This window comes from Aplidium turbinatum, chromosome 3 (genome assembly GCF_918807975.1).
Source record: "Aplidium turbinatum chromosome 3, kaAplTurb1.1, whole genome shotgun sequence".
In the NCBI taxonomy this organism is placed as follows: Eukaryota; Metazoa; Chordata; class Ascidiacea; order Aplousobranchia; family Polyclinidae; genus Aplidium; species Aplidium turbinatum.
In genome coordinates this window covers 2608757-2622161 of record NC_137474.1, presented here as the reverse complement: position 1 = coordinate 2622161, position 13405 = coordinate 2608757, and the positions used below count along the sequence as shown (strand labels likewise).

General features: G+C 36.7%; 1 protein-coding gene across 1 annotated transcript; it reads left to right on the top strand.

Annotated features, from left to right (window-relative positions):
- The first annotated feature begins 5967 nt into the window (after nucleotides 1-5967).
- LOC145767467 (uncharacterized) lies at nucleotides 5968-11922 on the top strand. Its single transcript, XM_082579293.1, has 3 exons — nucleotides 5968-6210; nucleotides 7126-7273; nucleotides 10502-11922. The coding sequence occupies exons 1-3, from the start codon at nucleotides 5994-5996 to the stop codon at nucleotides 10698-10700; spliced, it is 564 nt and encodes a 187-aa protein (XP_082435419.1). The 5' UTR covers nucleotides 5968-5993; the 3' UTR covers nucleotides 10701-11922.
- The last annotated feature ends 1483 nt before the right edge of the window (nucleotides 11923-13405 follow it).

Sequence of the window (13405 nt, the reverse complement as noted above, 5' to 3'; positions counted from 1 at the left end):
ACCCAATTACTGCTAAGCTGGCTAGAAGATTACTTACTTGCTTTGGCTCCACTTACCTGTGTGAATCGTTGTTTTCAGCAATGAATTTTGTGAAAAACAACCATAGAACACGACTTACAAATGCTCATCTTCATGAACTTGTAAGAATCGCTGTAAGTAGCAGGAAACCACGTTTCGATAGTATTGTGAAATCAAAGCCCACTTATCGTTTCTCTCACTAATACCAGACCTGTTCATTACAGCACACTCAATCACTGATTTTTAATCAAATTATGTATATATCGTATCTTGGCGCCTTGGTTTAGATGTACCCAAATAATTGCATGTTTTTTGTATGATACAAAAGGAAAAATGCACATCTTCAGCTCATTGTGGATCTCTGAGTGGTCAGATTTGGCGGTTGTGGATCATGGCCAAAATTATTTGGCCATCCCTGCTCTACAGCATTTCTATTCACTGTGCAACGTGCATGGTCGATGGAAAACGGAAAGTGTTGCTATCAGCTTGCAAAAGTACATCACTGCTAAGTTGTCAAACGTTACAAACCATGTAAAAAGTATTCTTTATCAGTGACTTTACTGTGCTTGTTTTAAAAATGGGGCATTATCGGTACAAACGTGATTTCCGCACATGCGTTCTTAGTAAAATCTACCCTAGACCAAAAAAAAGCTGTTGAAGAAACGCATGCAAACAGCCAATAAAAAGAGCGTTATTTCCAGGGCTATCAGAGTCGTTACAAAAAGGCCGACTCCAGTGTTATACAAAACGTTGAACAATAAACTTTTTTTTGCATTTTTTTTAAAAGATTGTTTCTTGTTTTGATAAAAGTCGCTATTTCAGTTTCAATCACAAACGAAATTAAATTTTTAAAAAAGGAAAAAATGTGACAACCTTCAAAAGCCCGGCAATACTGAAGCCGGAGTCGGAACCGGCTAGTTGTAAATCAGAGTCGAGGCCGTATATTTCTGATTATTTCTTCACAACTTGACCATTTAAATTTGTTTAGATTTTAGAGTTCATCTCTGGCGACTATTTATCCCTTTTTACCGTTGAAGCATTATGTTTGGTGTTATTAAGAATCTAGCTTTCAATTCGTGATCACTGATCATCTTGACCACATTTTTCACATGTATGTGTAACCTTCTGTCTACTGAAAAAAAAAAAAAAATATGCAAGTTTTAGCGTTGGGGTCCATTGGACCCCAAATGTTAAAGTACTTCTTTTGAACAAAAAAAATCAGCTCCGATGATGAAATTAAAGCTCAATAGGAAAGGACGTAACAGATTACAAAAATCATAACTTATAAACACTGTAGAAAAACCAAAAATACTCGAAATTTAAGAAACATAGCAATCTGATACAAAGCAAACTGATACGGAATTGGTCTATTCTTGAGAAATGGCCACACTATTGAGAGATTTGGCTAAAAAGTGCATATTAGGCCTACATATTAGTTCACAAGAAGTATTGTGAGTTTATATATTATTGAGTATATATATTATATATTCATTGCAAATGAATTGCGAGTGTTCTTGGCAAACGTTGAGTTTGCAAGTAGAACAGAATTGTCTGCATTTTTGATCCTTGTGTCTTTCGCAAAGATAGCATCTAGCCTTCTTTGCTCTTACCGCCTGATCTTCAACAGTTGTTTCTTTTATTTTGTTGCGGATTTAGATGTCTTGTTGATATTGAAGTCGAAGCTGGTAATCCAGCAAGCTCTTTTCCTAGTTGGATCTAAAATTTTATTCTCTTTCATGCATGCATGCTTCAATGTTGTGTTGCTATTTTTGCCTTGCAATTATTGACGCCATATCACAAAAGCATCGACAGCAGTGACATCGATCATATTGTAAAATAGAGCTATCGATCATCTTCTCGTCATTCTTTTGGAAGTGTATTTCCTAACCATTCTGTCAATTGTGTCAACTACTCTTTTAGTGCTGTTGTAATGCAAGATTATTTCGAATGCAGCAAGCTTGGGGTCCGTTGGACCCCACGGTACAAGATGTTATTATTTTTTTCTATGCTACCAATTTTGTTTCAGATCAATAATTATTATATTGTCCTAAAGATCAAGCAAAGCTGTGAAAAGTCAAAGTATCTCAATATCGCATCTGCTATTTGTCCTGAGAAATCGCAGAACAAAATTTGTTTTGGGGTCCATCGGACCATCGGACCCCACGGTAGACAGAGGGTTAAGAAGTATTTTCTTTGCATAGCTTAAAATAGAAAACGCTACACTCTGACCTGGAGGAAAAACTTATTTTGCTACAATTTTTCCTATACACCATACATTGATTGTTAAATGCTATGACATAACATTATTTTAAAATTTCCAGTACCATGAGTCCATAACAATGGTATGTAAACAAAAATATATCGGTAAAATATTTGCCAATGCTGAGATAGACAGATAAAACCAAACAACCACACGGCATTTAACATCATATTAGAGTGAACACTAATATGATGTTAAACGCCGTGTGATTGCTTGGTTTTATCTGTCTATAAGAAAGTCACCTCTTTACCAAAATTGTATAATGCTGAGATAAGTTGGTAAAATACTTTAATAAATATTTCTTGTCTTGTCAATCAACTAGAATAACTGTATCTTACTATTCTTAACTGTTGAATTACTTTCTACACGTCACCCTTTTTTCGTTGTGATACTCATCTGTCGTCTGATTACACCTCTTGAAATGGGCATCACAAAATCGATAGTTAATACCATATGTAGACTTGTCTACAGATAACAATAACAACGTTGTTGAAATGGACTCACTTTCCCAAGTTGTAACAGTTTTATTCACTTAAAATTGATAGTGTGTGTTGAATTTAAAAATCGTTGAAAATGTACGAAGTCTCACATCCGTTCTACGTAAATAATGTTGCAACGTTCTAAACAGCAAAATCAGTCATTTTTACATTGATTCAACGTCTGTCGGAGTTGAATCAATATTAAAATGACGGATTTCGCTCTCGGGGTTATGCCAAAATGTTTGTAGGCAAAGAAACACGCTTCAACAGAATGATATGGCACTGTCGTCTAAAAGTTTTTAACCAGGAGTGCACACACTGCTAAGTGCTGAGGGATGTGATACCTGTTCTCATGGATGTGCGTGGATCCTGAATCATCAGGACTATTTATAAAATGACGTAAGAAGCTATCCTTGTTCACAAGGCTTTATCTAAAGCTTCGAATTGTACGTTAGAAGCACCTTTCAGTGACTCTTGAAGGGGCTGCTGAAACGGGTTGGTGATTTCAAGATGATGCCAGGACGGTAAAAGGTGACGAAACGCTGCAGTGTAGACTAATCTACTGAGTGTGTTGCTCAAACACATTACTGTTGCAAGATGTAAAGCTTTTAACTTAGGACAAATTAGAGTGGTTGTGAATCATGTGTATCTAGTATCATGTGTCAATTGACAAGTTCGACAAGTTCGACAATTTTTCTGTGGTTCAAAGTTCTGTACGTAAATTTAATCTGCAAACCATTTTATGATTTGATAAGTTCAATTGAAATGGAACAATTGCTTTAAATTAAATTTGAAATAATCGTCAAATGGGCAAGACTTGGACTATCACCGAAGTAAAATAACAATTTGTCCTAAAAATTTGAGCAACAACTGGCAACACTTAAGTTCAAGACACCGGTTTGTTGATAGGTAGTTGGACACTGAGAGAACAAATTGGTCCTGATGCGGATAAGAACCACCCCAAACAACAGACCTCTAAAGATAGCAATAGAACTCCAAAGAATACGCAGCGTTATCTTTGTTTTTAGTTCCCTGAAAAACTTTTTGGCCTATAAAATTAACCCAAACTCGGGTCCAAAATTACCCCTAAACTCCCTTGTCAACACTACTGGTTGGATATCCCGTAATTCTAGAAATGTCTGCTCGCAGCCATCAAAACGGCCTTGTATCTTTTTACTCTTAAATGTGTACAATTTCGTAATAAAGAAGATACAAACACAGCTCAGTTACACCGGCCGGTAAAAATGCATCACAAACAAACCACTTCAACACAGTTGTACTTCTGTATGCAAACTTTAGGTCAAAATGACAACGCAATTTACCTCGCCATGGAAAACTTATTTGTTTTCATGAAGCATATTGTAAAAAAGCAGATCAACTTAATTTCGGATATCCTGCTATAGTGACGTAATTAGACTTTCAAAAAGTTACTTTTGAATTTTTAGATAATAAAATTTGGTCTGTTTACATTGATTCAACCTCTGCTGACTACAATGTAAAAGGACAAATTTGCTAGCTGTTTAAAACCGATCTTGGCTTTCAAAACGTAAAATAAGACCACATGTATTAGAAAAAAAACTTCGTTTAACCTTTTGAGATCCAAAATTTTTTTTTTCAAAATTTTCAAATTTTTCAAAAGCACCCCACGAATGTATTTGGACCTTGTTGAGCAGTAATATGTAGACATCATCCCAGGGGTGACGTTGGACCATATTACGTAATTTTATTTTGCATCCCAGGGATCTACTTGGACCGCAAAAGGTTAAGTTTGTGTTTAAACGAAAGAAATCAAACATGTTGAATAACGTTTGACCAACGCTTCTGTTTGGGACCTGCAATTAGAAAATTGGTTGCTGCTGATGACTTCCGTTCGACTACATTCAATAGGTTGGTGAGGTGTGCAATTGTTGAAGTGTTGCAAAACAAAACTTTAATACTTCATGTGCGAAGGAAAGATAAAAATTCTCAGCAATACATGAAAATTACAGGATTACAGGATCATTGAGTACTGAAACAAAATGAAGTGTTATTAATGCGCTAAAGCGTAACATCAAAAGGTTTGAAAAAAAAGTGTTTAAAATGTAGAAATACATGAAAACCTTTGTTATAAAGAAATGAGGAAAACGACAGAAGTCAAATAGACCTTTCTTGAGCATCCTTGGCAAATTTAAAAAAAAATATTATTAGTATGCTGGGAGAAATGTGTGTGGACTATTAGCTTGGATCGTTAGATAGTTTTTGGTAGGAACAACCAATTAACGATGACAAAAAAAAATCGAAATTTTACTTGAAGTAACACTTTTGTTTTTTGTTGTTTTTACCGCATTTTTTATTGGTTGAACTTATGGATTTGCAATGTCTATTGTCAGGATACTTGATGGATTGGCTAAAAGTGATGAAGTAATTATAGTAGAAGAAAAACGAAATGTAAATTGGTTAATCAGAAGAATTCAAATTAACGAAAGGGCTTTTAAGGCATAAACGAATTCCTTTCGGCGGCATAAGATTGGATGGAAAGGTTTTATAAAGATTGCTTCCAGTGCTGCGAGGTGGAACGAGGAACGGCCTTTAGCGAGAGCTGAAAACATTTCGAGTCTAAAGCTCAATGCACAGTTTTAATTTTTACATTTATTTTATTCTGACGTTCTCCTGAAGAGAGCCAGACAAAAACCTGCAACTTTGAGTTACGTGCAACTCTCTACTCGCAATTTTCAAATGTTGTATTTCTCCAATCAACTTTAGAGACTGGTGAAGACTTAATTACAAAACTGCAATAGAAACATTTCACTACAGAAAAACATAGCGCTTCATTGCCTCCATTCCTCGACCAGGGAAAAGAACTTAATGATGATGAGTTGACGGAAAATCATCACAGTTTAACTTTATGAGCTGCTCTTAAAAGCTGCACTCAATTGTGTAGTTTCTAAAACTTTGCACTAACAGTTGTTCGCATTTCAACATTATCGTCCCAAGGTACCCCCTGAACTTCCTTGTCACAAGTACTGCTGGTCGTCACAACATAGTGTTAGAAGAAATTCAAACTCACGTACCTAGTTGGAGACCAGAAATCAGACATGAACGTTTCAAATGTTTATTTTTCATTATAAACTTTATTAATTTGAAAAGTGCAGCAACTGCTAAGTTGCTTTGTAAAAATTATTAGCTTACGAAAAAGCATGCTTAGGATTATAATATGGTTTTAGGTGAAAAACTACTGGCTAGTTCTGCTGCTAAAAATGTTGCGATTTGTTATTTATGCAACAATTTTCTGCTTTTGCCTTGATTTCACGCAAGCTTTGGTCTGCCAAGAAGGATGGTATGCAAAGTATGAGTATCCAAAAAACGTTTCAAATAATATCACAATCATGAAACAGACCACATGCCCTAGCGCATATCCACAACACTGCTTGCGCGGAGAGGGGGTAATGACATTTCGTATCGGTTCCGAAACAGGTAAAACGTCATCAGTTTCATGCAAAACGTTTCAATGGGGTTTATAAAATGTGACTGGAAATTAGAACGTTTAATAACACTTTTTGATCATTGTTTGAAATAATGTACGCTTCCCTTTTTTTCTTCCTTTTAACAGCACTGAAGTACAGTAGCCTATATAACATTGTATATAGCTTTGGATAACATTGTATATACTCAAAGTTTTTTTGTACTTTATTCGATATGAGGTTGTCATGGTGCATGTTGTCATCATGCGCATTGTCATGGTGCGCGAAACTTCAGTGCAGCAATAAAACAAATTGTAAGTTTCTGCTTTTTACTTTCGCATTCATCAGATAAACGCTGTAACTCCTGCTAGTAACGATAATAATCTTGATGAACACCCAAGTTTTCAGTATGCAAAGCAATTAACGTCAAGCATTATAAATCTTCTGAATTCTTTCTCGATCACCGTGACTTTATGTATGCAATATTAAGTTTTCAACAACCTGAAATAGAATAATATTTGATTTGTTTTGTTTTGATTCTGTTTTGATTCTGTTTGGTTTTGGTTTGGTTGGTTTTGAATCTTTATCGTCGGACTGACAAAGCCTTGATAGGTTATTCCTGGTAGTTTCTCATACTTGTAGACTGTAGAGGCTTTGACGCTGGGCCGGTTTGTTTTTCTGAAGCCGATTGCAGAAAGAATTGGCAGAGTTAGACACCGGTGTAACGTTACAATTGACTGCCGAAAAATCCATAGTTGATTCGAATTCCTAATGGCTGTCGTGGAAGCTACAGTCCATCGCAATGGTGAGCGAATCGCAAATTGCTCGCTGTTCAGCGAGTACAGTCTTGTGCTGAATGCCAGGAAGAACACCCCTTTCTACATTGCTTTTGTTTGTTAATTTATTTTATTATACCCTTTTTACACAGTTCTGGTGACAGCCAACTCTGCACTTTGTGACAACGACGCTGCCTGCAACGAGCCATGTGAAGACTTTGCGCGACGACAATCTTCGAAGCTTGCAGCACTGTTGAGAAAACAGAATGTTAGGATGTACCAATTCCCTGATGTTGTCAAGTAATTAAGCTATTACTTTGTTATCAAAGAGTCGTCTGAATTGTTGAAATTGAGGTTTAAACCTAATATTTATAAACTGTTGACCACAATCATGTAAAGCCATAGACGCTATTTTCAGTTGCTAAAGTTGCTATATTCTTGCCATACATCAAATTACATAAACTAAGTAGTAATATTCTATTATGAATGAAATAATTTATTCATTGTGGTATTGAGATTACATTTTTTAACAAGTACTGTTTACATATTTTTTCATTTTTTTATACATTACGATTTTTTTATTACCTTACGATAGGAACACAGAACTACACTTATTCTCACTGCTTTAGTCAAGAAAGAACACAATCGGTTCCGGTTTTAAATTTGTAAGTATGACCTCATCTGGGTTCCTTAGAGCATTTCTCAATCTGGAGACTGGAAGATATTGTTTGAGGAGATCAGGAAGTTGTTTAAAAAGATTTTAAGCAGTAAAGACTTACAAAAATATCGAGAACGAAAGGAAATTGAGTCAGCCGGAAAAAAACTGCCTTTTTTGTTACAGCTTATTTGTAAGGCAATTTTTGCTGTTTTTCTATAAATGCTTAGAAAAATGGAAATTTATGACATATTATTCTATAGACAGACAAAAGAGTAAACCAGTTTAAAAAATCGTAGAATTTATTGATACAGTTTTGCCACCGCAAAATCTATTTCCTCAATCCCCAAAATATACAAAAATTAGGCTACTTTATTCAGAGTTCACACAAAACAGAATACTTGCAACGTTGTTACACAGCACCAGCGTAACTAAATATTTAGTTTTTTTGTTTTCTTAAAACATAAAGCGAAGAATGTGTTGGAGGGTGAAGCAGGTGAATGAATTTTTGTATGAATTACAAAAACAAGGAATACTAAGGACTGGAGTGATATACAGGGTAGTCCACAAAAATGTGACACATTTCGTTTGTTCATAATTTCTACAAATCTGAAGATTTTTTAAAATCCTTTCAGCCGGAGATGGGTCATAGCTATAAGTTTTTGCCCTCAAAAGCTCTTTTGAAAAAACGAACCGGTTTCTGAGTTATTTCAATATTTGATAATATGTTCGATCCATGCTCCTCGCTGCTGAATCATCGCTGCCACTCTCACATTGAAATTGTCCTTTACTCTCCCTAACATGTCCCTTGAAATTCTTCTAATTTCTCTTCTAATGTTTTCTTTCAGTCTGTCAATGGTATCAGGATTGTTCTGGAAGACTCTATCCTTCAGATATCCCCAGAGGAAGTAGTCAGGAGGGCTAAGATCAGGTGAACATGGCGGCCAGGGGTTGTTGGTCCTCCTTGAAATCAATCGATCCCCAGAAAAGTACTGTTGCAGATACTCAAGGGTACGATTGAAACAATGCGGTGGGACACCATCTTGCTGGAATACAGCTGTATTCAAGTCGGTCCCTCTTCTCCTCCTTACTGCTGGAATGAATTGTCGTCTGAGCAATTCGATGTAACATTCAGTGTTAACAATCACCTGGCATCCCTCGTCGTCCTCAAAAAAGTAGGGACCAAAAATGTCATTACGTCCTATGGCACACAAAACTGTGACTTTTGTTACACTCAAGGGTGCCTGCACATGCGCATGAGGCTGTGCTTCTGCCCAAAATTTCATATTTTGTTTGTTCACATGGCCACTCAAATGGACGTGGGCCTCGTCGCTAAAGAGAAGCACATCCAAAAAACCGGGATTGTTCTCAATCCGTTCACTGATTTGCTGACCAAATTCAAATCGTTCATCCTTGTTGGCTTGACTTTGAGTCTGAAGAAGCTGAATTTTGTATGGAAAAAGTTGCAAATCAGCATGAATAATTCCATTGACAGAAGATCTTGAAATCCCCACTTCCTGAGAAAGTCTTCTGGTGGATTTCTGTGGAGACTTCTCCACACGAGTTCGAACATCGTGAACTTTTTTGGGGGTTCTTGCGATGGAAGGTGGGCCACTATGGTTCTTATTGTTGTTAGTCACACTGCCAGTGTCTCTGAATTTCTCCAACAAGCGTTTGATAGTATTCCGAGACGTGTTTTCCTTCCAGGAAAGTCATGACGAAAATGTCTCTGGGTCAAGATTACAGATTTTGTCGAAAAGTAATGTCTAATACTTGTGGTTGTAGTCATAGAACACTTGAGTGATTCGAAGAAGAAGAAGATATATTTTTTTGCCATCACAGATTATTATTGATGACAGAAAAGGAAGCTCTTAAAAGAATACACAGACTGACCAACAAAAATCATATAGAAGTAGGTCTAACAAATCATAAAAAACAATTACGATATACTGATATATACCGAAGACTCACTATAGGCTACGACAATCATAGCGTTCCGCAACGTTAGGTCTTCCATGCAGCAGAGTTTGCTTAGCAACACGAATATTATTACCAAACAATGTATAGGCTACATATATTGTACAGTGCACAACTGCACATACACAATTTATATGCAATATATACTGTACACTGTATAATCTATGATACCAATGTTTCTGTCGTATCCAGGCTTAAACCCGGTCAGCCTCGGTGACCGGGCCTACACTTTCGCCAGTTGTTCAAATCCTCTGCAAGTAGCCTATGCAAAATTGCCAGGATTCAGCTTTCAGAAAGTTTTTTCAATCCAACGATAAAAATTCCTACCATTTTTCAATCACGTTGCACATGAATTAGGCTTTTATGTACGAAAGTAGCCCGATGATCCCGATCAGGGGCGTAGTTAGAGGAGAAAAGGGAGAAATTGCCTTCCACGAAATATTTTAAATAAGCATATCAATCTGATCTGATCAATTATCACATCTGCATAATTGTGGTGCTTATTATTCCAATTTTCTAATTTTTTTTACAAACTATTATGTGCAGTAGTGTTCAAGCATTTTATTTGCATGTTTACCGTTGGTTGTTGTATTGACTTAGTTCGACCACGTAACATAAATAACAAAACCAGCAGCCTACCGGTACCTATTCTCAAAATAATCAACTTGACCGAAAATTCAGGCTAATTACAACCAACAGTAAGAATTAAATTCTTTCTCGATGTGTTTTGAAACTTATAAAAGTGATCCATCTCCAAAAAATCATAAGTTAGCGAAAATTGCTTTTTTGTAATTAATTGACCTTGATTTTCTTTTTGACTTTTTCTGTAAGCACGAGAAGTTTGGTCATAGTCAGCAATATCTGTGATTATTATTATTCAACAATTTTCATTATAGATTCTGCAAGAAAGCATGCTGTGACGTGGACAATTGTAACAATCGCACATTAGATGAGATTGTAGCAATGCATCATACTACGGCTCCTGTGACTCCCACTCAATCGACCCCTGGTGGAGGAATTGAAACCGTTCATCACTCACAAAAAGCTTTCTTCTTTTGTTTGTCACTAGTTACTTCGCTCATTGCATTGATGTAGCGTGGTAACGACGATATTTTGTAGGCATTGCTGATTTTATGCTAGCTTCAAAAGTGCAAATCAAGCATTTTCTGGGGACGAGTGAAAAACAATGCGGAAGTTTGTTCTTTAAAGTAATCAAGTTTAAGTTTTAAGTTTGGTGGCTGTTCTGTTGCAAGTGCAGACATGTTCTTCATCACCTTATATTTTTAGGATTCCATCAACTTTTTTCTCGTCATTGTAAGGATAGAATATAGCATATTATGTATTATTGCATATATTTCTAAAAGCGAAGCTCAATTTATTGCACACCACTTTTGACGACAAGACTGTAATGAAATAATTCAGTTCAAAAGACAAAGTTTAATAACAATTAACAATTGTTATTGACAATTGACAACAATTAACAATTGCTTAACAATTCTAAAATTTCTCTAATTGATTTTTTTGTGTTTAGATTTTATTTAAAAAAAACTCTGGATTTGGCTTTCAATTTGCAATATGTACAGCAGGGGTGGGCAAACTTTTTATCTTGAGGGCCGCATTCAGAATCTGAATTTGTTCGAGAGCTGCAGTATAATATAATTAAGATTATAAGCCAAAACGTCAAATCTAAAATTGTCAAAACACAAGCTTTTATTTATTTTTAAAGTGACAAAAGAAACGGAGATTTTATATGCAGTACATGTATTACATAAAAGTTATAAAAAAGGTTTGTCTCAATTATTTATTTGAATACAACCCACATCAAAGATAACACTTTGCCAGACGTACTTTGAGCGAATTAAACAGAATACATCTGTCAGCGAATTAACATAATTAGAAAAACTAAAACGAAAAGAAAGTCTCATGATGCGACAGGCCGAAGTCAGAAATTTCAATTGTGACGTAACCGGCTGTTTTTTGGCACTAATATTAGCCGTCCATTCATGCAAGATCGCAATGTGGCTGGGAAAAAAACTACTACAATGCGACAAAAAGACTATAATTTATCTTTATCAAGATGAAACATACGAAGAAAAAGTTTAATTAAGTCATTGTAGTAATTAAAATTTTCAAGCAATTTTAGGATTATTTTATTACTTATTTGCTTCAGGCTTTCGCGGGCCGCACAGAAAGTAGTCACGGGCCGCATGCGGCCCGCGGGCCGCAGTTTGCCCACCTCTGATGTACAGTAACGCAAGACAACCGTGTCATTTTGTTGCTTTTTAAGCATGTAATTAAACTGATTGTAATTACTGTAATGTAACATACAAAATGTGGAGTCAGCAAAATCTGCATAAGTTGACGGCAAGAGAAAAAGAAGCAGATCACCAAGACGATGGCATAACAACATCCAGGCATGGATCGGTCTCAATTTGACGACACAAGATAACTAAAAGCCGTGACTCATGGAAACAGATAACCTATGTTGATGCGCATATCTGCCGCAAGAGAAGATAGCGATTGAATATAATAAAACTAAATGGTTTACCGAGACACAGGTAGATACGTACTATGGGAATCGAACCGACTACTGATTGATTGAATCTTTATCCTCAGACTGGGAAATTTTCTTTGAAAGCTTAATCCCGGTAGTTTCGCATACTTGTAGAGGGTTTGAATCACTGACGCAGGCCCGATCATCGAGACTGACATAATGGAGATTTCCATTGTTGAGGTGTTGTTGCCGGGAATCATTCCATTCATTAGGTTCCGCTAAATGGAGAGTAGTCTTTAGAATACGTTGCTCAAGCGCACACTCCGACAGTTGAACTAGAGCCGCTTGTTCTTGAAGCTTCTTCGTTCCAGAAGTCACGCGCTAACCAACTGAGCTATCGGGGACGGAGACCACCTTGCAAACTTTGGTCGATAATAATTTTACGACTTGACCACGCAGTCTATGGGTTACATCCAGCACAGCGCTTGTCAGAACAACCTCACGATAAAATTGAATGTAGATGGTAATCTGTTGGTATATAAAATCGTGCGCGGACATTTTGCCGAAAGGACATTTTTCCGAAAGACATTTTGCCGAAAGACATTTTGCTGAAAGGACATTTTACCGAAACTCATTTTGCCGAAAGGACAAATTGCAGACAGGACTAATTGTTTGTGAATGATATTTATGCGTTATTATGTTATGATAATACATATAGTACGTTTGTATCATTTCGGCAATTAGTCCTTGTGGCAAAATGAGTTTCGGCAAAATGTCTTTCGGCAAAATGTTTTTCGGCAAAATGTCTTTCGGCAAAATGTCTTTCGGCAAAATGTCTTTCGGCAAAATGTCTTTCGGCAAAATGTCCTTTCGGCAAAATGTCCGGGTACCTATAAAATAAGGGTTATGACTGCCTCAAGTTTATCTACCTGTCTCAACTTTCCTCTTGCTGATGTTCGAGCAGAGTAGAAAGTGGCCAGTCGAGCTCGAGAACCAGCTCGGGTTGGTCAAATTCCAATTTTAGGTTATTTGTGTGAGTGAGTTTGAAAAGGGGCACCGGCGTGTGGAAAAAGGGCCACTGCAGTCTAACATCTCATTTAGCAGGGATGCCAGAGAGGGAAAGCCAGAGGGAGGATAGCTTTTGCTGACCCTAGAGTCTTCTTTAGATGGAACGCTTGAGTGAGTGAGACAGGCTAAAGACAGGTTGTTACATCCTTGACTGCCTAAACTTTTTCAAAGATGTTCTACGACCGTACTGAGCTAGTGAGGCCCACCGCTGCAATCGGTCATCCCTATACCATCAAGG